This window comes from Hyalella azteca, unplaced genomic scaffold, assembly GCF_000764305.2.
Source record: "Hyalella azteca isolate HAZT.00-mixed unplaced genomic scaffold, Hazt_2.0.2 contig17689, whole genome shotgun sequence".
In the NCBI taxonomy this organism is placed as follows: domain Eukaryota; kingdom Metazoa; phylum Arthropoda; class Malacostraca; order Amphipoda; family Hyalellidae; genus Hyalella; species Hyalella azteca.
In genome coordinates this window covers 25716-52382 of record NW_025947464.1, presented here as the reverse complement: position 1 = coordinate 52382, position 26667 = coordinate 25716, and the positions used below count along the sequence as shown (strand labels likewise).

At 38.1% G+C, this 26667-nt stretch overlaps 2 protein-coding genes across 2 annotated transcripts; one reads left to right on the top strand and one right to left on the bottom strand.

The window, feature by feature from the left end:
• The first annotated feature begins 14982 nt into the window (after positions 1-14982).
• LOC108669743 (36.4 kDa proline-rich protein-like) lies at positions 14983-16468 on the top strand. Its single transcript, XM_018157148.1, has 2 exons — positions 14983-15016; positions 15519-16468. The coding sequence occupies exons 1-2, from the start codon at positions 14983-14985 to the stop codon at positions 16466-16468; spliced, it is 984 nt and encodes a 327-aa protein (XP_018012637.1).
• A 2235-nt stretch (positions 16469-18703) lies between these two features.
• LOC108669741 (mucin-12-like) lies at positions 18704-22850 on the bottom strand. The gene is made up of 4 exons (XM_047885362.1): positions 22566-22850; positions 20724-20800; positions 19258-19756; positions 18704-19173 (listed from the first exon to the last, which is right to left on the bottom strand). Exons 1-4 carry the CDS (start codon positions 22756-22758, stop codon positions 18824-18826), a joined length of 1119 nt encoding a protein of 372 aa, XP_047741318.1. The 5' UTR covers positions 22759-22850; the 3' UTR covers positions 18704-18823.
• Positions 22851-26667: the final 3817 nt, after the last annotated feature.

Genomic DNA, 26667 nt, shown 5'->3' with positions numbered 1-26667 from the left:
GTCGCCATCCAAAATTATGCATCATTTGTAGCGATCATTATTACAGCATCCGATTACCAGCGAGCTGTAATTCAGCAGAGCATGTAATCGATTCTCTCAATACTTCTTACTATTGCTGGAAATTAGTTTAAATTCAAGGCTATTTCACTTGTTTATTATCAAATGCCATATTAATCAAGCAGAGATGTTTCACAAAAGACAAGCGCTAATTGCATCAAGGTGAATAAAGTTTGAAGTCAAGACAATGAAGTTAGATCTCGGGAGCAAGAATTGTTAGGATGATTCTTTCATGGATCATACCACCAAAAAATACACAAGTTGAAAAGTTCCTACAACGAGAGCTGCAAGTGAATATGTACGATTACGGGGCATGGGTACAAGGCATGTATCTTCATTAAGCTCGTCACAAGCCCCCTGCATCTTCATTACATCATCACGCGTTAGCTCATCCTTGTACCGGACCAAGTTTGCTGGGCTAAGCAGGCAAAACTTTGCCACTAGCGCACGAGATGCCCTACAGGGCCAGTCCGGAATGAGGCCTTAGCGTCCAGGCTATGAGAAGTCACTGCAAATCGCGGTGTTCGGTGCACCTGAACATAACATGCTTAGGACTTTAGATGTTTCTAAGGCCATTGCCACAACTTGGTCTTAGCCTCCTCCCTGCATTTGACAGACATATTCTTCAATAAAACGTGCTTGGGACTTTAAATGTTACTGAGGCCATTGCCACAACTTGGTCTTAGCCTCCTCCCTGCATTTGACAGACATATTCTTCAATAAAACGTGCTTGGGACTTTAAATGTTACTGAGGCCATTGCCACAACTTGGTCTTAGCCTCCTCCCTGCATTTGACAGACATATTCTTCAATAAAACGTGCTTGGGACTTTAAATGTTACTAAGGCCATTGCCCACACTTAGGTCTTAGCCTCCTCCCTGTATTTGACAGACATATTCTTCAATAAAACATGCTTGGGACTGTAAATGTTGCTGAGACCATTGCCCAAACTTAGGCCTAGGCCTCCTAAATGTATTTAAAAGACATAGTCTTCAATAAAACACTCTTAAGATTTTAAATGGTACTGAGGCCATTGCTCAAACTTAGGTCTTGGCCTCCTCCCTGCATTTGACAGACATATTCTTCAATAAAACATGCTTAAGAATTTAAATGTTAACGAGACAATTGCCCAAATTTAGGCCTGGGCCTTCTTCCTGCATTTGTTGGATATATTCTTTCACAAAACATGTTTGAGAATGTAAATTTTATTGAAAGCATTGTAATTGTAATTTCATTGAAAATTATAAAATAATTGAATTTAAAGTTAAATATAGTAAGTATCATAACTAACATTTATTCAACTTGAATATTATACTATGCAATTATTAAAGAACTTATTACGCTAGAAATTTTTTGCATTGCTTCAAGATTAGTCACCTTAATTGGTTTTGAGTATGTAATTTTATATAACATCTATATATCATTTATGAAGTTTTTATGATGCATGAATATTAGCACGCAGGGTCACAATAAAGAGAAGCTTCTTGTAATAGTATGTAAGCATTTTATGTCGCCTTTGAAACTCCTCACGGAACCAACAGTCAAGTGGAGTCAAAAGAATCAATTTTTTGGAGAAAGGCTTTGAAAATATCAAATAATCTATTGCAATACTTTATTGATAATATTTTGCGAATATTTAGCATGCTATATCAATGCTTTACTCTTTAAATGGTTGATAATGAGATCATTTGAACTTGGGTGTCGAAACATATTATATTGCGGAACATTTAGTATATAATCTCTCTTGAACTACACCTATATGCACGTGTATAAGCACAAGTGTATAGGTAGAAATAAGATGAATATGGCACAATCGAATATTTTTTAATTATCAATATAGTAGTTAATTTGGGTATAATAACAAATATTCTGTTGTCTGTATAATATTGTTGGTTTATTTAAAAATTAGTACGTCATTCTAAAGTATCTGCAATTACGTGCGTTGCTTCAGAAGAACGTGACATCGTTCGCTCTTAATGAATTTTCTGTCGTCTGAAGAGTCCTCATTTTTTAAATAGTTTTGTCATAATATAAATTAATAAATACTCCACACTTCAAGAACGCGGCTCCAGAAAATATCCAGCTTAAAATTTAATATGCGCAGGAAAATGAAAATTCCGCACAGAAGCCAATAAATTGTTGAGCATTGTTCAAATATCGAGAATCTGCTCCAACTCTTGATATTTTATAGCAGTTAAATTGACTGGAAACTTAATTGTGGACCTTTGGTATATATGGAACCTCATGAAAAATCTACAATAAAAAACACTAAACAAATCAAAATAAAATATGGACGACATGTTTAGCATGAAAACAATTCTGCAAAAATTACAAAAAAATGATATTTGTTGCTTCCGCACCTGCAGTTCGGAAGCGCTGTGTGGTCATCGAAACCTGAAACGGTCCAAAATTCAGTTCATAAAACTGTGTTTCGCATGCTAGAAAACACCATACAAAAATTGCTGTTGTGATGCGCTGGAGTCCTCTCGTGCGAGGCGTGGTGATGCATAACAATCAGTGTGACCGATATAAAACCTCGGTTGGCTCAACTATGGTCATTGAATGGCCAGCAGTTGGCTATTAAATGGCCAGCAGTTTTGCATTGAAGGTTCGCTTAATATTTCCAAATGGGTAGCTTTTTGAATCGCAGACGACAAGTTGAGCAGCGACAGCAACTGTCAGCTCAATTGGGCCATTTGAGTCGAATAATAAGGTGAAGAAGTAAACGCTGCGAGCATTCTGACCATCGGCGCCTGACTTGGCTGTATCCTGGAGAATAGTGAGGCGAAGTAGTGAATGTTGCCAAAATTCTGAACACAGGCGCCTGACAAGACTGTGTCCTGGAGAAAAGTGAGGCAAAGAGACGAATGTTGCGAGCATTCTGACTATCGGCGCCTGACATGACTGTGTCCTGGAGAATAGTGAGGCGAAAAAATTAATGTTGACAGCATGCTGACCATCGGCGCCTGACATCACTGTGTCCAGGGTAATAGTGAGGCAAAAAAGTGAATGTTGCCAGCATTCTGACCATTGGCACCTGAAATGACTATCCTGGAGAATAGCGAGGCGAAGTAGTGAATGTTGCGAGCATTCTGACCATCGGCTCCTGACTGTCCGAGAGAATAATGCTCATCTTACTCCTAGATAAACGGGCTCCAACTCAAAATTGAGTTACAACTGTTATATGGTTGATATGAGTTCTAACAGATGCATACTGATATGATTTCTAACTGATACATGACTGCTATGAGTTCTAACTGATGAATGACTGATATGAGTTTCAACTGATGCATGGCTGATATGAATTATAACCGAAGTATGACTGTTATGAGTTCTAACTAATATATGACTGCTACGAGTTCTAACTGATATATGACTGCTACAAGTTCTAACTGATATAAGATTTTAAATTCCATAATACGATGCCATCGTATTATGCGCTGTGAGCACCACCGACTCGTGCCAGGCGAGTGCACATCGGACAATAGTGGACGTCAGACGAGGACAGCAACGATTGTTGCAGCATTACGTTCCCTGTGGTTGTTTACATCATGACATAGAATGTCGTAATCATGATTTATTAGGTTCGTTGTAAGCGACGATTGGTGTTTTTCTTCATCTGCACGCAGTGGCGATCCCATTGTGAATGTCAAATCAACACGATATAAAATATATCAACGGTTGGAAACATTATTCATAATAATGGGAAATTTATAGAATTAGACCACTTTTTTTCTATGAAAATATTTGGTCAAAATCCATTGCACGTATACCGTCAGCAATTACATCGGCATAATATAAAAAAATTGTAAGGCGTGTTAATCGTCATTGAACGGACATGCGAGAGTACACATGCAGTTTGCTTTTATTGTTATAGTTGATCGTTAAGGGTTATTTATAGTACCATTGTAACACACGTAGAGAATAGAGATTATATTTTGTTCTTTTTTGATATCTAGCAAATTATTTCTAATATTTTCAAAATTCAATTCGTCTTCTATTCTCCATAACAACCCAGAATCGAATTGGTTGCAAAACACTCCTGAAAATAAGAAAAGTTTTCTTTTCGTTTAAATCCTCTGAAGTCGCTCGAACTTGCCTGGAATTTTACCATTTTAAAAATGTCTAACCTTCAAAGATTGTTTGTTTACATTGACAATTCAATCGTTATATTTGCTCAACATAAGATTGAACGACAAAGCATTCATATGGGAATGTTCAATCGATCAATTCACGCTTGACAGAAAGTCTGAATTTCCAGAACTCAAGGACTGAGAAAAAGATTGTTTTGTACAGAGCGAGACCGATCGCTCAGCGATCACATTGCCTGGAACGGATGATTGCAGCCTCAAAAACATCACAACCAATCATCTAAAAGAACTCTATGTCTTGCCTTCAAAATCATTCCGAAGAATAACAAGATGTTAAGATTTGAAAACTAAGCTCCTTCTTATGTTTATGTCTGAGGATACGAAAGCAGCGAATTGTACATTTTTATTTTATTTTTCACTTTACTGGTTCAGGGAATTGATAGTGAAGTGAGTTTATATTGATATTCCTCATATATCATATTAAACATCATATTAAACATATGATATTATATCATATTAAACATATATCATATTAAACATATATCATATTAAACATTAAACATATATCATATTAAGCACAAGTCAGTTCAGTCTTGTAAATTTTGGAGATACTTGGAAACCTATTCTTCAAATTTCAAGCCATATCGGCTATAAAAAATGAAAAAGAAGGTAAGCGAAGTCCAAACTAGATTGAAAATTCAAAAATAAATAATTACGGACAAATAATACGCGAGGAAGAAAGGCTACTATTTGAACTCATGAATATTATTTTAATATCTGAATTCGAAAGAAAGTAATTTGAATAAATCACATTCCAAATCCGTTGTACGTGAACCAATATATCACAGTCGGACACATCGAAGATGCGGACTCGAGTTAAAGTGCGAATACTGAGATTAATAATTATTTTAGAGATAGAGTTGAAGTTGTTGAATTATAGGATTTGATTGGTGATGTTTGATTCCCGTGAACTATTCGCGTGACAATTACGACGATTCATGTACGTAGGAAAAATTAAATAACCTGTTTTTCTAGCAGCTTTTCTCTAACAAACATGGCTGCTATTATTTTAGTAAGATCTCCATCAACCAGTAGCATGTACTTCGTAAAATATAGTATCATGTACCCGGCAATTTAAAGATTTAAATGTTACATTGATTTCCATAAAATTCGAACGTCAGAATTCCAGCACAACTCCGAATATCGAACCAAGGTACGCGTCAATTGAGCTTCTGATGGAGCAATCACTCTCTCTCGCCTTGCCAATCGCCACTAACTCGATCTCTCCCAAAAGTTTTGCCAATAATCCACTCTTTCCTTGCACACATAATTCTCTACTGACATCCACCATGGTTTTGGCAGCGGTCGGTGGCGCGGTGCGCTTCAGAATAGTTCCTTTTGTCATAAACTTTTACTAATACTGACTGTACTCAGTCTTCGTTCATATAACCCGTCCCTATTGATGATTTAAGAGCTCTTTCACTTGAATTTAACTTACCTGAGGGTGGAAGATTGTATTAACTTATTTAGTTTTAATATTTTAATTTAGTTACATTCTTTAATAAGCAAATCTGGAAATTTACGAAGAATTTAGAAGCGAAGAAAATGACACAATTAACCATATCTTTACAGAGAAAAAATTTTCGAAGTCCGTCTCCATCGCTAGTGCGATGGAGACGGACTAAATCCTAACAACAAGTGCTATTAGTCCATCCTAAAGCACAAGTTCTATTAGTAAGCTCAAATTTACATTGCAGATATTAAAACATATATCGACAAATTTAAACATCTAAGCATGACACAAACTCGAGCAGACAGGTCTATATATTTATAATTTCAAAAGGATATTAACTGACGGCTGAATGTAAATTACGTTATTGTGTGAAAATTAATATGAATTCTAAAATTCGAAGATTAGAAACATCGGTTGGTGAAGTTAAATTATAAAATCGTTATCGGATATCGGGACGTTGCACTGCTCGCCATGAACGCGTACAGTTGATTGAGTGGAATGTGCAAGTGGGTTTTCTGTTCTATAACTCCTCCCATTAGGCTCCGCCAGCCTAATGTAAGAGTTGCGTGACGTCACTTTGACGTAGGCGGATACACACAGCGCACAACTGTATTTATAAACTAGGGACGATCTCACAAAAACATGGAGTGCATTTTCTATTTAAAGAAAGAGCTGCGCAGTGCGCATCGTATTGGTCACAAACATAGCGGTCAAAGATCATAAGATCAGTCAGAGGGTCTTATGTCTTAAGTTTTAGATAAACTTTCTGTTACTTACTTTTTGCTGGAAATACACAGCTTGGCTGACAAAACAATTATTATGATAAAACTAATATTACTTGACTCTCCCTCAACGTCATGAATTTATTCAAGGTAATATTTTACGTATACTAAATCGTTCTACGCTCACATATTAAATTAAAATTGGCACAATATTATCTATTTTTTTAGAACTAAGCCATCTTAAAATCCATGCAAAAAAATTCACGGACACAAAAAAACGTGTAATTTACTGTGCGTTTCTTTTTGCTTTTAAATTCTTGGTTATCTTTTGCTTTTAACAAAACAATTATATGAGTTCTTACCCTATTGAATGGCCACACGTTGACGTTCAAAATTGAACGCTAGGAAATCGTTTCAAGCCTTATCGGGCAAATGAATGTATCAGGAATTGGATTCTAGATCACGAACTTTAATAGGAATTTTAGCGTGCTACGAATTCCTAGTCCCTTGATCGACAATATTGCAACGAGGATGATTCGATAGACAGCAACACAAATAATTTGTATTCATTTGAATTTTGCCGCCGGTTCCAAATCTTCAGTCCTTCGAACGCTACAATCCAATAAGAACGACTGCGTGGCTTTGATTTTTTTCATCCTGGATTGTGAATTTCCCTCGAAACGCCAAGTTGGATTTTGACGCGTGCAGTGGGGTTTTTTCAGCTGAATTGACCTCACGCTCCTTCAAATGAAGAAGAAATAAAGAAATTCTGGTTGCCTGTTAAGTATGTATTTTAGTTATTGTTATCATGATTTGATCGTTTATTCATATCCAGATCCCAGCGTCTGATAATAACGAGGTTTGTATCTCAAGAGAGGATATTCCCCTGAACTATCTATCCTTCATGAAATTATCATACTGCCGTCCGGGGATTGATGTACAGTCCGTATTTTGAGCCTCAGTCATCTCCGTTCAGAATTCAGTATATAGTTAAAAATTCAGCCAACCGACCAACAGCCATTGCATCTTTATTGAATCATTGCAGAGGGACAAAAAACGATGGAAGATTTATGCTTCTTGTGGATAATAAATTAACATAATTTTAAACTTTGTTTAATTTTTAAACCTGTTCGAATTTCGTACGAATTACTGCGCAACTTTTCTAAATTACTGAGCAATTTATATTAATTTTCAAAGGCAGATGATATTTTTTCAAGGCTCCGAAGACGAAGAGGCACGCTGCATGAAATATTTCGCATTACTTGCAAGTTTTTCAATTTTGTTTGAATTTGCATAAATTATTGTCACCAGTATCAAATGACAGAACTTCAACGACGTTACCGGATATTTATAAGTTAGGCAATTTAAACAAAAATTAAAAACCGATAAATTTTGTCTTGTTTTTGTGGAGACGAACTTTTTGTGAAAAGACGCTCCACCCTATAATCTCTAAACAATAACAATTCATTTAAGAAACAAAAAATCTTCCGTCCATGATTATAATAATCCTTATGTTACATCACTTGTATATAAGACAAAAAAATGCGCATCAAAACTAAAGAATAAAGCAGCCTGTTAGTCTAAAAATGTTTTATTTGACAGGGGTTTTATTACAATTAATGCTCCGTCTTCAGCCAAAATCCATTTAAAAGATCAATCACATTAACACTAAATAAATCGTCAATAAACTGTAAGATAAAGTTTCTAAAAGTGGCAGCCATCTCTAGATTTCATGAAAAAGGCCGCATGATTAGGCACAACTAATTTGGAGGGAATTTAGAAAAAATCTCTTTTATAATTTAGGTTCCGCTCCTATTGTTATTCGACACTCGCGAGTCGTTAAAACTCCAATCCAGTGGGACCTGCACTTAAATAATCGCATATTGTAGCCTAGCCTATTTTCTGATGTTAGAATTGAAGTGGTCTTTAAAATTCTGAAGAACCTGCCTAACGTCATAAGCGTAACATCGGACTTGGAATTTAAGTCATTTTAGTTAAAATTTACATCATTTTGGTTAGAATTTGCATAAATTTCGATAACTTTACTCTGTTTATTTGGTTTCATCTTGTACTTTTGTAGAAATGCTTTTTATGAAATCATTGATGGCCTACAAATACTTTTTTATTTTATAGACATTTATTAAAGGAGAGACCGTAAATTGATTCTTATGCGCCATGCTGAGGTCGATTCTCGCATCATTACTGCATTAGTGCTTACTTTTGAATCATTATATGATATTAGATACCGAGCACCTGTCGTTCATTCTCGGTAGAGAGTCAAAACTTCCGGTTGGTGAAATTTAAAGAATATTGGAGGGCATCAAAACAAAGGCAAGTATCAATCCTATAAGCGGACAATAGAAACACGAAACCAACTTGGCAGCGATTGTCATGTGATATCAACTAAAAATATGCTTCAGCTGTCACGTTTCAGCTCGCGAAACGTCGCTGAAATGCCTCGATATTTGTCTGATTGGAAGCGCTTCCACGTGCAAGTTATGTTCCGAGAATTTCCAAGTGATTTCGTGGATATGTTCAATATTTTTAGAAGAATCGTTGTTCCTAAATTTTCAGTTCACTCATCCTGTAAATTTGAGAGCAGTTGTATTCCGTAGAGATGGGATTCATTTATATTACAAATTGAAAAGCCGGTTTTCAAAATGTGTTTACATTTTTGAAAAGCTTATAAATGTTGGGAAATGCTAATTTTTCATGGTTGAAATGCCGGCACATTAAGTGGATGAGGTTAATTGCTTGTCAAATGTGTTGTGCTGGGACTTTACTTATAGAAAACATAAGTATGGGCTTTTGCCTACATGAATGGTCGAGTTCAGAATCAGAAGTTTCTTGATACAGCCCCCTTAGAGTAATTTTTTTTAATTGAGTGCTATCGAACCTTTCGGTAAAAAATATAAAGAAGTTGAAGGAAAATAATAGAATCGAATGCCTAATGAAGAAATATTATGTTTGCCGCAAGCGATAGCGACTCACGATCAAAGGCCTACGCGTTTGAGCGCCATATAATCTCGTAGGCGTAACTCACTCATTGCCAATAAGAGAAATGTGTGAGAATTTGTCAAGATAGCGACGCACTTTTTGCGCGTGAGTGGGTCACCCTGAGCCATCTTGGACCGACAAATGTGCGTAGCAGTGCTACATACATTCTTTGCTTGCGTGTTGGGTAAGAAAATGTGTCACCATTAGGACGATATGACCTATTCGTTTATTTGAGTGCATGGCAGATGGCGCTGCAATGATACTCTAACATCTTCAACATGAGCTCCAAGATGGCTATCATTTGCGGGGGATTTACGAGAAATAGCGAGCGGTCATCATAAAATAAAAAGCTTTTGGCCTAACTAATAAAAAATGCAACGTGGGGAGCAATGGGCGAGAAAAAATAATTTAACGGTGTTTTATAAACTGCTTTGAATTGCTAAATAGTGAATTCCTATTTACCAGCCTCGTTTTGTAAATATTTTTCCTGTTTGTAATCACAGAGTTAATTTTTCTGCTGTTGAATGCCTAATTAATGAGCTGCACTCGATAAATATTTTTCATATCTGTGATCACTAAAGCAATTTTTCTTTAGAAGATTGGAATTTTCGGTTAGAAACGATTTTCAATTGATGATATCCATATGTCATTATGTTTGCGACTGCAGGAAAAAAATCTTACTCACCATTTTTAAGAATGTCGATTCTTTATTTGGTTAACAGGCAAAATTATGCTCTGAACCCGGACTTCGTTCATGCAGTAACATTGAAGTTTTTTAATATTTTTTAACATTCGGCCTGTTGGGCGCTAAGCGTTATTTGACTGTAGTATTGCGTATTGTTTTCAAACGTACGTGGCGTTGAAGTCTTTTAATATTTTTTAACATTAGGCATGTTGGGCGCTAATCGTTATTTGACTGTAGTGTTGCGTATAGTTTTTGAACGTACGTTAACAGCTTATCCCGTACTGCATTTGAAGGTTCGCTGATATAACTAATTTTCATTGTGTTTTTCAACACCGCAGCGATCGGCATCGTTACGTCGAGGGTGCGAACCAAGGGTGCGGACCGAGGGAAAGAACCAAAGCAACAATACAAAGGAAGGAAAGAAGGGAGCGAACCGAGGGAGCGAACCGATCGAAGGAACAAACCGACCTACCAACCCATGTATTGAACCGAGGAAACGAACCGATGAAATGTAGCGATAAATATTTGTCGGCGTTGACAATGAACACATGAACCACGAAATGATTTGTTGTCACGCAATACAAGACAGCGACAGCTGACTGTGCTCCCTAGGGACCGCTGGTAATTAGTGTACAATGCCTTGGTTAGTAAACATCTCTTGGTCTTGTGTATATACTAGGAATGTGAGGGCCTAGTTATACGGTCAACATTGGACTAGGTGCGCGTGTTTTAAGTTTAGAGTGAAACAATTAATTGAAACTTATTTCATGAATAAATGCTTCTATTTGCTTTGATATATTCCATTAGAATTTCGTCTTTTTCAATTTGCTCTATACTTTTTTCTACCAAGATTCATCTGAAATAGATTTTTATGTAATTTCAGCAAACTCCAAAGAGAGGCATTAACTTTTATTTTCAATAAATGATGTTTTGGAAATTCATTATATGTCAAAAAGATGAGTTTATTGACAATTTTTTCAATATGCATTTCATAAATTTTAATGAAATTTAAAAGATTATCATTACAATTTTTAAACAACAATCTGTTTCAAATATTTCCATATCTAGTCTAGCTGCTTGTTAACATCAAATAATATACGTCAGGCATTGAAAAAATCACTAATTATGCAACACTACAAACAATGACGTTGTTGACGATGGTTGTGAAATTATAAGCCAATTTTAATTCACAATACGATGTGATGCAATTGCTTTTTAACATTTTTTTGCTTCAAATTTTATTGCTTCAAAGGCTATTTTATGTTTTAAAGGAAGTTTCAACGTTTCAGTCCTCTTTTAAAAACATTTTTGTGCGTATCAAAATTGTCTCACAAGTGCATCAAAAATTGTAGTATTTGTATCTTAATAAAATGTTATGGCTCTCTCTCCCTCGATCCATAGTGATTCTATACGCATGTTTTTCGCAACTCAATCTGGTCAAGCAGAAGGAAGATGGCGCAGCTCATCAAAAATTAATCTGTTTCGCTCACATATTTTGGCGAATTGGCGAACTATGGCTCACCTTCAGAATTAAATGAGACTGTATCCATCGATGACAAACCCAACTAATCATCAAATCACTGCGCACTTGAATAAGGCCAGATAGATAACAATGAAGAAATATCCACGATCTTTATGCTTGAAATGAAGAACTTAGATTTCGGCAAGAGTATAAAACATGACTGAACACCTGCACTTTTCCGTAGGCAATCAAAGGTAACAAATAAAGAATGACTAATATATTCCAAGCAGGGATATGTAAGGTATTTGTGAGCAACATTAGTAGCAAGATGTCTGCACGACTAAATGAACTATCTAAAGGTGAAGAAAATTAAATATAATATAAGAACCTAAATTGGATGCAATTGCGTGCGTCTAATCTCGGTTAAATGACCAGGCGTTAATATATTGCTACTAATTGTATAAACGTGTACCTCGTTGTCGTAAAGTGTCTTGTCCGGCACGTCAGATAGCACTATATTAACATGAAAGAGTTCGGGCGTGTGAAAACGCTCTAAATTTCATTCATTATCCTGCAGAAAAGATATGTAAATAGAGCAACATAAGCTTTGCGAAATTTCGGTTATCATGATAACGATGCAGTACTTGTTACATAATTGCAGCATTTAACGTTAATTATAAAGATGATTGGCCTTATTTGGGACTATTTATTAGAACATGATTATGCTGTAATCATAGAAGCGTTTGATCTTCAGGATTATCAATAAGATTAGTTAAGTTTACGTGTAACTTGACTTTGATTTGTTATGACATTTTCTCTACTCACTGTAACCATTGTTGCATGCGGTCACTGGGCAATAATGACAAGCTCTGCATATAATAATTCATTTGTTACGTACTTTTGTGTGCTTCATTATTGAATTTTTAATAAAATCTCGCCAAAAAGTGGACAATGCAAATTCTTTTAGCACGAATGATACAGCAATTTCTATTAATTTGCGTTTCATTTATTTAAACAAACATTTTAGGTGAGAGCACAGAGCAGATCTTTCTTGGCAAGAAAAATTGCGACTGTGAACAGTACAATTTAAGTCTTACGGTCGCTCACAATCTACTTATGAGAAAAATTCGCGGCAAAAGAGACGATTTCGAATGTAAAGAATGCAAAAATGGAGAAAATTATTAATCATTCTACTGCTTGCTGTTCAAAACGGAGAAAGAAGTACTTCGGAAACCATGCAAAACTCACCACATGAATTTTAATTTAAATTTAATTTAAATTTTTTTATTTAAATTTTTAATTTAAATAAAATTTAAAAGCTGCTGTTTTCAACCAAGAATTTATCCATTAAATGATGAAGCATTGAAATTGGTCGGCTCCAATGGACGTCGTAGAAGAAAATTGTTCGAATTTTGATGCCTGCATGTGAATCAAGTGAATGATTAGGTACAGGAGATGCAGTGTCGAATCCAAGATGGAACACGTGCGAAGAAACTTACTTTCTTCAAGGATTATTCATATTTCCGATATATTCGAATGATCTAAAATATTTTATAATCTTTCAATTCAGATTTTAAGATTAACATTAAAAATAAACTTTGTAGACAAAAAAGTACTACCCAAACACTTATTTAAAAAATGAACTCATCATTTCTTAAAGGTATTGACATAAACGACGGCAGTCTGCTGCAGGGCGACATCGTTGCGACAACTCGTTGCTTTTACGGGGAATTTCCCCAATAATGGAATGGAGCTTCCAAGATTTCTCTGCAGTAAACAATAAAGTTCCGGGCACAAAAAAAAAATATATTTCCCCAGGCCACAAAACGCGATAACATAGCATCGGGAGTGAAGGACTTCCGGGAAAATAGGCGACGGAAGAAATTTTCTGCCCTGAAGCTACTAATGTTGATAACATTGGAGCTACTTGCACCATATTTTTCTTATATAACTTCCATTATTTAGTGCAGTTACATCGATTTAGGTAAATTTCTTCATGCATAATTATGAATAATATAAATGAATCGCTTTAATTCAAATGATTTATTCAAGTAAGCATTGTCTACGTAGCTAGATCGTGCTGCTTGATACGCTTGCCGACCGTGCTGATCGAGGGACAAGCCCGCTTCCACTATGCAAGACATGGTCTTTAGGGCATCTAAGTTTCACAATGACTCATGCGAAATGCAATAAAATTGAATGATGTAGTATGAAATATTATTAATAACAATATGAAACTATATATAGTATGAAATAATAATAATAGGAAATGATATATTGTGAGACGCTCCGTTGTTGAAAGTAGGTTTGTATTCATATGTTCTAGTTTGAAAATCATCTCTGAAGACTGGATAATTAACATCAATCAAATTTTTTTTTATTAGTAGAGTTCAGCCAAAATGACAATTAGTATTTTTGACTAGTCTCAAAACTAAATTGACACCACTGACACGTTTGCATCATTACCCCATTTGCATTACTATTGACCCATTAATTAGATTGCTATTAACCCATATGTGTCTTGATTAGCCTATTTTCATCACTATTGCCTCATTTTTATCGCTATTGACCCACTTTCATCTCCGTTGGCTCATTTTCATCGCTGTTGACTCATTTTTATCACTGTTGAGTCATTTTCTTCACTGTTGACCTATATTCATCACTGTTAACTCATTTTCTTCACTATTGGCCCATTTTCATCACTACTGACCCATTTTCATCACTGTTCACTCATTTTCATCACTATTGACCCACTTTCATCACTATCGACCCATTTTCATCACTATTGACCCATTTTCATCACTGTTGACTCATTTTCATCACTTTAACATTAGGAATTATGGTCTCGTTTTCAAGTGGTGCCGCCGCTCGCACCTATATCGCCCAGTAATTCTACCAAACGGAAACATTTCCCCTGTCCATCCTCTGCTTCTCACTTTGCAAGGACAAACATTTTCCTGAGCTTTTATCGGAGTCCCAACGAGCACAATTCCAATTTGTGGAAACACAGCCGAGCTCACGAAAATCTATCACAAAACTTCCACTAAATTTGCCCACCTTTGAAGTTGATTCTTTCGTGTGATGAAATATTTCATTGGCCGGTTCAGTTTTGAGTGTTTGTTTCATCAAAATACATCGCCCTGAATTCATTAAAATACACCGCCTGTTAAATTATAAGCGTTTCGTGCTAATGTTGACCGGTTGTCAATGAAAAATACGTATGATGTCTATAGAAATTATTTTTGTTAATTATGTCAAAATTACTTGTTTATATGTTGTGAAAAGTATTTTTTTTTATTTATGATCTTAAAAACAATCTACAATCACTGAGAAATATCGATTTTTTGTTCCGTATTTATCTTTTGAAAATAGAATTAACACTGACTAATACACAATTTTCCTAATAAGTTAAGGCCATGTTGTCAAATTTAGCTTTAAGTATACGCGGCGGTCTAAATGCACTTATCGTCCGACTTCTCGTCTGTGATTGGTAGCTTAATTAGCTTGAACGGCTGTCAGTGATTGCCTGATCATCTATTTGCTGCATATTGTTAGTGCGCACCCTGTTCATGCACGACTACTCATAGACCCGAGATTTACAATAACTGCAGGTCTATTGCGTTTATGAGTGTTAATCGTAGATCTTCATCTCGTGTAACTCATACCCATGGGCTACATAATATAACATTGGTTATAAACATAACATAACATCTCGTGTAACTCATACCCATGGGCTACATAATATAACATTGGTTATAAACATAACATAACATCTCGTGTAACTCATACTCATGGGCTACATAACATAACATGGGTTATAAACATATAACATGTCGTGTAACTCATACTCATGGGTTAAGTAACACAACATGGGTTATTAACATATCAATTTTGTAACCTAAATATTGTTTTAAATTTAAAGACAATAACTTTTGAAGTTTTCAAAAAGATTGATCGCAAATTTTGTCTGCAGTTGCAGTACGTCATTTGAGGGGCGAATTGCGCGGATCTCATCTGCCCCTCTTTTGTGCCCAACACGTCACTCCTCCGCCCCTCCTCCGCCCCCGTTTTGCGCCCAACACGTCACTCCTCCGCCCCTCCTCCACCCCCGTTTTGTGCCCAACACGTCACCCCTCCGCCCCTCCTCCGCCTCCGTTTTGTGCCCAACACGTCGCCCATCAGCCCCCGTTTTGTGCTCAACACACCGCCCATCAGACCGCGTTTTGTGCCCAACACGTCGCCCATCCGCCCCCGTTTTGTGCCAACACGTCACCCATCCGCCCCCGTTTTGTGCTCAACACACCGCCCATCAGACCGCGTTTTGTGCCCAACACGTCGCCCATCAGCCCCCGTTTTGTGCTCAACACACCGCTTCCGCCCCCGTTTTGTGCCCAACACGTCACTCCTCCGCCCCTCCTCCACCCCCGTTTTGTGCCCAACACGTCGCCCCTCCGCCCCTCCTCCGCCTCCGTTTTGTGCCCAACACGTCGCCCATCAGCCCCCGTTTTGTGCTCAACACACCGCCCATCAGACCGCGTTTTGTGCCCAACACGTCGCCCATCCGCCCCCGTTTTGTGCCAACACGTCACCCATCCGCCCCCGTTTTGTGCTCAACACACCGCCCATCAGACCGCGTTTTGTGCCCAACACGTCGCCCATCAGCCCCCGTTTTGTGCTCAACACACCGCCCATCAGACCGCGTTTTGTGCCCAACACGTCGCCCATCAGCCCCCGTTTTGTGCTCAACACACCGCTCATCAGCCCCCGTTTTGTGCTCAACACACCGCCCATCCGCCCCCGTTTTGTGCCAACACGTCACCCCTCCCCCTCCCGTGTTGTCCCCAACACGTCGCCCCTCCGCCCCGGTTTTGTGCCCAACACGGCAATACGTCGATCATATTTAAATTTTTTCCTGTTGGACGCCCGTTCGTTCAGAAGATAAAATGGCGTTGCCCACGACTCTTGAAATATTCAGACTGCTGATGCTGAACATGACGACAGTCAGCACGCCTGTGCAATGCCATGCATTTTTGAAATTAAAAATCTCACACTCTCAATTCCCTGGACGGGGAATTGTTTAACTTATATGCCTCATTCAAGTAGTTAAATTGTTATTGTTTTATCAAATTTCAGTGTTGTAACTGTTAAAAATTATTATACTCCTCCGGCCGATCGAGTTCGTGATGAAGGAATCTTCCGACCGATTTTCTCGGGAACCTGTGAAGATCCAGGAATGATTCTTCGCACTAACGTTTGTTGGAAATCCGCGATCAAGTGAAGGTGAAGCGGCTGATTAATGTTGAATTATACACTTCACAACGAAGAATGGACGTACTATCCAGGATTCGCTAAAGTATACGTAACGGCCTAAGTGTACGTAGAGGCCTAAGTAATCGTAGCGACCTAGTGCACGTATCAACCACTTCCTGGATAGCAAATTGGTGTTTTTTGCTTGAAAACCCGAAAGTGTTTGGCTGACGGCTACTAGTATGATTGACTGACGCCTTCTAGGATGAATTGCCAATAGTAGAGCTACGACAGAGAACACAGATAACCTTTTCTAACTCTCCGCGTTTAATTGATTACTAATTTAAATTCTAATTACTCGTTTGCGACTAATCATGGGCAATGATGTAAATTTTTTTTTTCGGTGGCCGTTCTTCGAACGAACAGCAAAGAATCTTTATGTTATCATAGAATTTTTTCCCTTATCTTCTTGATACATTATCTTATCAAATTAAAAAATTAAATGAAACTGAGAATCAAACGGGTTGCAGCGAGGCGGAGAACGGTCATCACAAATTATTATATTCCATTTGTTCCATTCATTCACTTATATTATATCACAGTCATTGATTTTTAATTATTCTTATTAATCCCTTTCTTTTTATTCATTCTGTACCCTGAATCAATCACGCAGTAAAAAGTTAATTATATAGGCTTGTTAATAATTAATGATCCTTACCTCTAAAGTGGGTGATTAACAGGACGCGAATAATTGATATTCTCTTTTATTAAAGTAAAAATGTTATAGGATTGACATTCCCCGGTTTTTTATTGGCGAACATTTAATCCATGTTTACACCGATTAAATAACTGGATGTGTGAAAACAAACGTCATAAAATTAAACTTAAGATGAAACAATTTGTCGTCAAAGCATTTTTAACTTTGAAAGAGTAAATGTTTCCCTTTAAAAATGAACCGATATTTCTTGAAACTTGAAATGGCAGGTAAAGAATTATTGAAACGCTAAAAGATTTAATTGTTTTACGCGCTGGTAATGCATTATAGTAAATCAAATCAATTCATAATTTTGCCTCTCCATACGTAAGACAGAGTATTTACTAATTCATAACCAGGTTAAATAATAAGTGAAGTTTCGCGTATTTCTGCGTATATAGGGTTAACATTTATTTCTCATTGTTCCACAGATCATTCAACTGTTCGTAACTTATGGAGGAATTTTCTCCTTAAACAATAAATCAAATTCTTTTCTTCTCTTCTTCGATGTAGTGTTATTTTCAAATGACCCATTTTAACCAAATATTCGCGCATTATCGATATGAAATGTATTAGTGAAGTGGCCGACTTTAACTCCTTCACGCATTAGTATAACTGAAAACAACTGAATTATAGGACCGTTTGAAAAAAATTCGGTTTGAAAATAGTTAATAGATTCATTCGTAGAGCTTTCAAAGGTTTTTTATTAGAATAGAATAGAATAGAATAGAAGTGTCGGCGCTGAAGAAATAGGCCCATGGCCTGTTGCCGATTCTTGAACTTTTCGTGACTTGATTCACAAGGGATCCGGCCTCATGGATGTGTTACAACGCAGTTTTTTAGTTTATAGCCGTGGCCCCTGGTGTTGGTTCTTGTTTCAAATTCTAGTAATCCTTCTGGGACCTTGTATAAGTCATGAGTATACTTGTATACTTCAATGAGGTCCCCACGCAGACGTCGATATTCATAAATCATCCAGTACCGTTGATAGTAGTTGTGAGAATTCGATGTTAAAGATAATATAAAATAATATTAAATCTCATAAAATTAACATTTCTCGATTACTTGCTGTCAATAACTCTCAAATTTCACATAATTTTTAGCCAATAAGTTTTCTCAAATTTGCTTAACAAAGAAACATATATCACTTGAACAAAATGAATCCTCTACCTTAGAACAAATATACATCCTCTCTTCTCCTTTAACTTTAACAGCAAGTTAATGTCTTCTAGTATAGACTTGTTTTTAAATCTTATATGTAAATCTATATTTAAATATTATGGCAATCTTAGACTACTATCGGTTAGGGAGTAGATCATCTTCTTGTGAAGCAGTCCCACTTATGAGATTAGGGATCGTGGGCTGGCTGGGGACCGAGGCTGTGTACGGTGCATGTGTACAAATGGGAACATTGTGAACATCGCTGAGCGTGCAGCGAACAGTGCTAGATGTTGGTTGAAAACTACTAGGGGTTGAAAGTACAGTATTGGGCATCGAGAAAACATTGCTAGGGGTTGAATGTACAGTATTGGGCATCGAGAAAACATTGCGAGGGGTTGAAAGTACAATATTGGGCATCGAGAAAATATGGCTAGGTGTTGAATGTACAGTATTGGGCATCGAGAAAACATTGCTAGGGGTTGAATGTTTACCACTGGCTGTCCATATTTCATTGCTAAGGTTTGATTGTTCAGTATTAGGTATCGAAAAAACATTGCTAGGGGTTGAATGTACAGTATTGGGCATCGAGAAAACATGGCTATTTGTCGAATATACATAACTGGACAGGCTCTGAACATTACTCGTCATGGTGGAGGTTCCACTTGATATTGAAAAACTGTTGCCAGAAAAAGACTGTACATTATTTTGTATGGAAAATGGATTTACGGTGGTTGGCTGGAAATCATTAGAATTTCCGTGACAGGAGCTGGGCATCGCTAGACTACCTGCTTTAGAATAAGCTGCACTGTTATCACTTTGTGGTGATGGTGTGAACAGGAGTGGAGTGTGAACACCACTCATGATGTTGTGTGGTGATGGATTGACCGGGACCAGGGTGTTAACACCACCCATAATGTTGTGAACACTCATTGGTAACACGTGAGGCGAGGCGTGAACTCCACTGGCTGTGTTCGCATTATGAAGAACAGTAGCGCTGCAACTCTGGTATGGAACAGAAACTTTCTGGAGCGGTGAACTGGACGATGTATAGGCAGGGCTTCTTGAGAACTGGAATGATGGAACAGTGAAACGGCTTGCATTTATTTTGTGTTATTTGTTGGACTAGCAATTTAAATTTTTTCTAATAATTTAATCAATTTCAGTATTTTTTAGGTGTGGTATATTGAAATTATATGAGTTATTCATAAATGTAGATAGTGACTTTTGTTCCTGGAACTCAAAAAACAGAGAACTTTTATGCAATTAAAGAAAAGACGGTAAAGCGAAATAGATTTCGTTATAATTCATTCAGCAAAGATACCGCCGCATGAACATAACGAGGTCCAATATCATTTGATGAATCATTAAATTGAATTTATATGAATTTTAGGGTGACCTGACTTCCAGGATACATATTTTTTGCTTTAAATTTTTGGAAAAGGAAATTTTGTATTCGATATAAATTAAAATATTATTTCTATATAGCATGTGTGTTAGTATTCAGAAACTACACTAAGATTTAAGAGGCTAAAAGTTGTAATTCGTAAATTTCAGATTAATTGAAGTCAATATTTAAATGATGTTCTTTGACTGAATTCCCAAGGTACATGGACTCTCAATTTCGTAAGCGCTTAAATCGAAGCTACTAAAAAGATAGCGATTTTTATAAAAAATGTGTCCAACCAATTTTACTACTTTTAGACTCATCTATTCACCGAAGATCTACTCATCTACTTGAGTCATACAAGAAAAATTGTATACTTCAACTTCTTCAATGATTTTTCAATTACTGTAAATTTATTTTAATGGAAAATATGAAATTCAGAGGCTGACATTTTTGTAATAATTTAGTAAAAATATGGAATCAATTGCGATCTATTCGTTGATATTAAACCATTGTTTGCATGGTATTAAGTTCGTTTCCTCCATATTTATCGATCGCTCCAAATTCCTCTTATTAGCATAACATCGAATTGATATGTATATTGTTAGCAAATATATTCTGAATTGAATAATTTAATTGTGAATATTTTACCTTAGGTGATCCATGAGAGGTCGGCTGTTTCCGTAAGCCTGCAGGTCGGATCCAAAATTCGCTCTCCTCTAAGGTAACTGCGACAACCAACAACAAATATTGTGTAAATAATCAACAGTTCGAAATATTCTAAAACATCGCTTGAAAATATTTTCAAACGAAAAATTTGTATTCAAAATAAATTTATGCATGTTCTCTGATTCTGATAATCTATTGTTACGTTCATGGTTGTTTAAATACTCAATCTTTGTTTTCTTGATGTAGCAGTCGGATATTTTTTCTACAAGACTTTGTATTTCAGAGCGCATCTCGATGGCAACATCAAAGTTTCCGATGACCGCTTCTGGAAACTTGCAGGCTATATCACAGCACTGCACCTGTCCACGAGGACCGTTTCAACTTTTCGTTTGCGGGTCGCCGATATAAGTTTTATATTTATTCAATAATAAACGACAAGTTAATGTTAATTTATTATTTTATCATCAATTAATGCCATATGTTTTTTATATAGGGATTGCTGAAAAATAGTGTTTATAGTGTCGTGAGCCCGTTTTGTAAATCTTACAAGGATCATGGTTGAGATTCATACCGGATCTGTATATACAGATTCCGTAATTTCGTGGTATCTTATGAACTCTGATGCCATTCATATGACATTGTCATTCATTTTTGTATATATCGTTCATTAAAAGTAGCCAATTGGATACGTCGGTCGTGAAAAGTAGTTCGTCGCACGTTACCGATGCGATTTTTGCTTTATGGGAGGATTTTTTAATGCAATTCCTGGGAGGATGGAGGATTATTGTTTCTTCATATATCCAACGTTGCCTCTAGGAATTACATGGCTAAAATTACTTGATGAAAGCTCTTAACACCAAACGGGATTAATATATGGACGAATATATGGTGCTTTGGCTTAAATAAGCGGCTTGGATAGGCCTTAGTTTATTGCACGCCTTTTACAGTTCTATATTTTTCGAGTGTAAATATTAAACCATTGCTTGTGACGCTATATCCGTGAACGCAAATTTTCCAAGGGAATTTTCCCATCAGTGTTAATACTTTTCACTTCTCTGATCTCATATAACTAAGTGAGACATTGTCTAAAGTGAGACTTGTTGCATTGTGTGGGTCATTGTGATCCAGTTTAGTCTAGCAAAAGGGTGCATGAGCGCCACGTCCGTTCGTGCTGTGGGTTAGAGAGTGTGAATATTTGGACGCTATAACACATTCGTTTTTCTGAGTGATAGCATATTTTTAATTGGCACAAAAGCGCTTATGTTAACCGAAACGTTGTGGACTAACGAGGAGCTGACGAGGCTTGAAGCTGACCACATCAGTCCCGAATTTTGCAATAAAAGAACGCCGAATTCAAATTGAAAATCATTGGCTTAGAAAAATAGTAAAAGAAATTAATATTTTTAAAAGCATAACGCTTATTCGTTGCAGAGTATTTTGAAGTGTAAATCAGAGTGTAAGATTTTATCAATCCCGGCTGCACATATTAAAATGTTAGTTAATAATTTTTGGTTCATTTGCTGCATAACTTTTCTTAAAAATTTTTGCTTATTTATTACGGACATTTATTGTACATACAAACGCAATACATTTCATTGAAAAATTTAGTATATTAAAAAAATTTATTTGCAGCAAAATTTCATACAAGCGCAATACTTTCATTGAAAAATTTAGTAAAATCTAAAAAAATATATTTTGAGCAAAATTTCATACAAACGCAATACTTTCATTTAAAAATTTTTGTAAACTAAAAAAAATATTTTCAGTAATACTTCAATTAAAACATAAAAAAATAGTTTTGTTATTTTATCCAAGTTTTCTCACCAGTTTCCCTGCTGCCAGACTCCTCCGAGGCCTCCACTGCCGCTGTGACCACATCGTCGTTACCATCCGTGCTGCTGTGCTGCTCAGCACGACTGTCTCGTCTCTTCCTCGTCCTCCTCCTGCTTCGTCTGACGAGGAGCAGCACGACCGCCACGACGAGCAGAATTAATGAGAGCAACAAAGCGCCCGCCATGGCTGCCGCCAGCCACGTCAGGGGCAAAGACGTGGGCGACACCACGGGCGTCTCGACCACCACCTCAGCGTCCGTGGGCTCCCCTGGACGCACCGCAAATGTCGTGTATATTAAATTAAAAATATAACTCAGTACTCGCTGCAGTGGGTGACAGAGAGTGCATTTTCTCGTCGACGAAAACGTGAAGTCACGGACGGACAGACAGACAGGCGGACAGACAGACAGACGGACAGGCAGACAGACGGACGGACAGACAGAGGGACGGACATGGCGAGCACAATAAAATGTCGTGATTATTAAATTAAAAATATAACTCAGTACTCACTGCAGTAAGTGACAGAGAGCGCATTTTCTCGTCGACGAAAACGTGAAGTCACGGACGGACGGACGGACAGACGGAGGGACAGACAGACAGACGGACAGGCAGACAGAGAGACAGACAGACAGACTGACGGACAGAGAGACAGAGGGACAGTCAGACAGACGGACAGACGGACGGATATGGCGAGCACAATAGCGCATTTTTTCATAAATGAGAAAAAGCGCTAAAAATTAGATCACATATTTCATATGTTTTAATTTATGTGTACCTTTGTTTCAAACATATGAAAAATTCTTTGTGGATACAATGCTCTGAATTTTTCGCCACCTCAGCATCTGTTGGTTCGTCTGGACAGGTGGCAAATGCAGAGCTGCAGGTCGTAAGAAAATCCGATGAACAGAGAATAGAAAGGAGGTACAAATGAATGAGTGAATGGGGTTTTTATTATTATTATCATTAAATTTTATATTTAATATATTTTTATTAAATGTCCGTATAAATGTACAAAAATATATGAAAGTGCCAATTAGAACTTTCGCAACTGACACGACCGAGAAGAAAAGATTCGGCTGAACAATAAAGTGATATTACTGGTGAATATCTTTATTAAATTTGAGGCACAATTATCATTTATTTATTGCTCATTAACTCTCTTAGCAAGCAAAATTTAGAAAATTCGCGATCAAAAAGGGGGAAATCCAAATCTAATTTTAATAAAAAGAAAATTCAGCTCTGCATTTTTTTAACTCATTAGTTACCTTTCATTCATGCCATTGTGATCTCTAATGCTACTCACCTTCACATAGTCTATCCTCAACACTCGCTAACTCAACACTGTCAAGTAATATTATAGCATTGATATTTTGATGACATATGGTAGCATATTATAGCATGATATTATGATGAAATATGGTAGCATCTTATAGCATCGATAACTTATAGACTCAGAGTTTATGTCCGACTTCTTTCTTATGAATCCGACCTGCATTCCTAAATACTTCTTGTTTCGGGACCAGACTAACTCCGTGAAATCCATAATCTCTTTAATCCGTTTGTCCCCAAACCATTTGTTCTCAAATCGTTTGTTCCTAAACCATTTGCCCCAAACCATTAGTCCCCAAACCTTTTGTTCTCAAATCGTTTGTCCCCAAACCATTTGTCCCCGAACCATTTGTCCCCAAACCATTTGCCCCAAACCATTTGTCCCTAAACCATTTGCCCCAAACCATTTGTCCCTAAACCATTTGCCCCAAACCATTTGTCCCCAAACAATTTGTCCCCAAACCATTTGCCCCCAAACCATTTGTCCCCAAGCCATTTGTCCCCAAACCATTTGCCCCAAACCATTTGTCCCTAAACCATTTGCCCCAAACCATTTGTCCCCAAACCATTTGTCCCCAAACCATTTGTCCCCAAACCATTTGCCCCAAACCATTTGTCCCTAAACCATTTGCCCCAAACCATTTGCCCCAAACCATTTGTCCCTAAACCATTTGCCCCAAACCATTTGTCTCCAAACCGTTTGTCCCCAAACCATTTGCCCCCAAACCATTTGCCCCAAACCATTTGCCCCAAACCCTTTGTCCCCAAACCATTTGCCCCAAACCATTTTCCCAAACCATTTACCCCAAACCATTTGTCACCAAACCATTTGTCCCCAAACCATTTGTCCCCAAACCATTTGTCCCCAAACCATTTGCCCCAAACCATTTGCCCCAAACCATTTGTCCCCAAACCATTTGCCCCAAAACGTCTACCCTCAGCAAATGTTATGTCACGTCATCTCAAGCCACCGCCCCATGTTTAACGCCAGTGCAGCAGCTCTCAGCAGACGATCATGGCAGATTTATCAGCGGGTTCCAGTCAGCTTTTCGTTGGCCGTCGATGTGCCGGCCAAGATTTAGGCAGGGACTGATCGATGTCCCCGGCAGAAGTTATCGCGCCGCGCACGCGAACTGCACGTTGCTATCTGCGCCTTCAGCGAGGCTTATGTTGCCTTCAGCGAGGCTTATATTGCTTTCAGCGAGGCTTATGTTGCCTTCAGCGAGGCTTATGTTGCCTTCAGCGAGGCTTATGTTNCTGACAGCTACTAGGATGAGTGGCTGACAGCTACTAGGATGAGTGGCTGACAGCTACTAGGATGAGTGGCTGACAGCTACTAGGATGAGTGGCTGACAGCTACTAGGATGAGTGGCTGACAGCTACTAGGATGAGTGGCTGACAGCTACTAGGATGAGTGGCTGACAGCTACTAGGATGAGTGGCTGACAGCTACTAGGATGAGTGGCTGACAGCTACTAGGATGAGTGGCTGACAGCTACTAGGATGAGTGGCTGACAGCTACTAGGATGAGTGGCTGACAGCTACTAGGATGAGTGGCTGACAGCTACTAGGATGAGTGGCTGACAGCTACTAGGATGAGTGGCTGACAGCTACTAGGATGAGTGGCTGACAGCTACTAGGATGAGTGGCTGACAGCTACTAGGATGAGTGGCTGACAGCTACTAGGATGAGTGGCTGACAGCTACTAGGATGAGTGGCTGACAGCTACTAGGATGAGTGGCTGACAGCTACTAGGATGAGTGGCTGACAGCTACTAGGATGAGTGGCTGACAGCTACTAGGATGAGTGGCTGACAGCTACTAGGATGAGTGGCTGACAGCTACTAGGATGAGTGGCTGACAGCTACTAGGATGAGTGGCTGACAGCTACTAGGATGAGTGGCTGACAGCTACTAGGATGAGTGGCTGACAGCTACTAGGATGAGTGGCTGACAGCTACTAGGATGAGTGGCTGACAGCTACTAGGATGAGTGGCTGACAGCTACTAGGATGAGTGGCTGACAGCTACTAGGATGAGTGGCTGACAGCTACTAGGATGAGTGGCTGACAGCTACTAGGATGAGTGGCTGACAGCTACTAGGATGAGTGGCTGACAGCTACTAGGATGAGTGGCTGACAGCTACTAGGATGAGTGGCTGACAGCTACTAGGATGAGTGGCTGACAGCTACTAGGATGAGTGGCTGACAGCTACTAGGATGAGTGGCTGACAGCTACTAGGATGAGTGGCTGACAGCTACTAGGATGAGTGGCTGACAGCTACTAGGATGAGTGGCTGACAGCTACTAGGATGAGTGGCTGACAGCTACTAGGATGAGTGGCTGACAGCTACTAGGATGAGTGGCTGACAGCTACTAGGATGAGTGGCTGACAGCTACTAGGATGAGTGGCTGACAGCTACTAGGATGAGTGGCTGACAGCTACTAGGATGAGTGGCTGACAGCTACTAGGATGAGTGGCTGACAGCTACTAGGATGAGTGGCTGACAGCTACTAGGATGAGTGGCTGACAGCTACTAGGATGAGTGGCTGACAGCTACTAGGATGAGTGGCTGACAGCTACTAGGATGAGTGGCTGACAGCTACTAGGATGAGTGGCTGACAGCTACTAGGATGAGTGGCTGACAGCTACTAGGATGATTGGCTGACAGCTACTATAGATGGTTGGCTGGCAGCTACTAGGATGATTGGCTGACAGCTACTAGGATGATTGGCTTACAGCTACTAGGATGATTGGCTTACAGCTACT

What these genes read in the sequence shown, in the direction of transcription:
- LOC108669743 (XM_018157148.1), top strand. Translation starts at nt 14,983, where the DNA reads ATGCACTTATCGTCCGACTTCTCGTCTGTGATTG. An exon ending in CGACTTCTCGTCTGTGATTG is followed by an intron (nt 15,017 to 15,518) that starts GTAGCTTAATTA and finishes ACGTCATTTGAG; the next exon opens with GGGCGAATTGCGCGGATCTC.
- LOC108669741 (XM_047885362.1), bottom strand. Translation starts at nt 22,758, where the DNA reads ATGGCGGGCGCTTTGTTGCTCTCATTAATTCTGCTCGTCGTGGCGGTC. An exon ending in CCTCTCATGGATCACCTAAG is followed by an intron (nt 19,757 to 20,723) that starts GTAAAATATTCA and finishes CCATCATTCCAG; the next exon opens with TTCTCAAGAAGCCCTGCCTA. An exon ending in CTCGATGCCCAATACTGTAC is followed by an intron (nt 19,174 to 19,257) that starts ATTCAACCCCTA and finishes CCAGTGGTAAAC; the next exon opens with ATTCAACCCCTAGCAATGTT.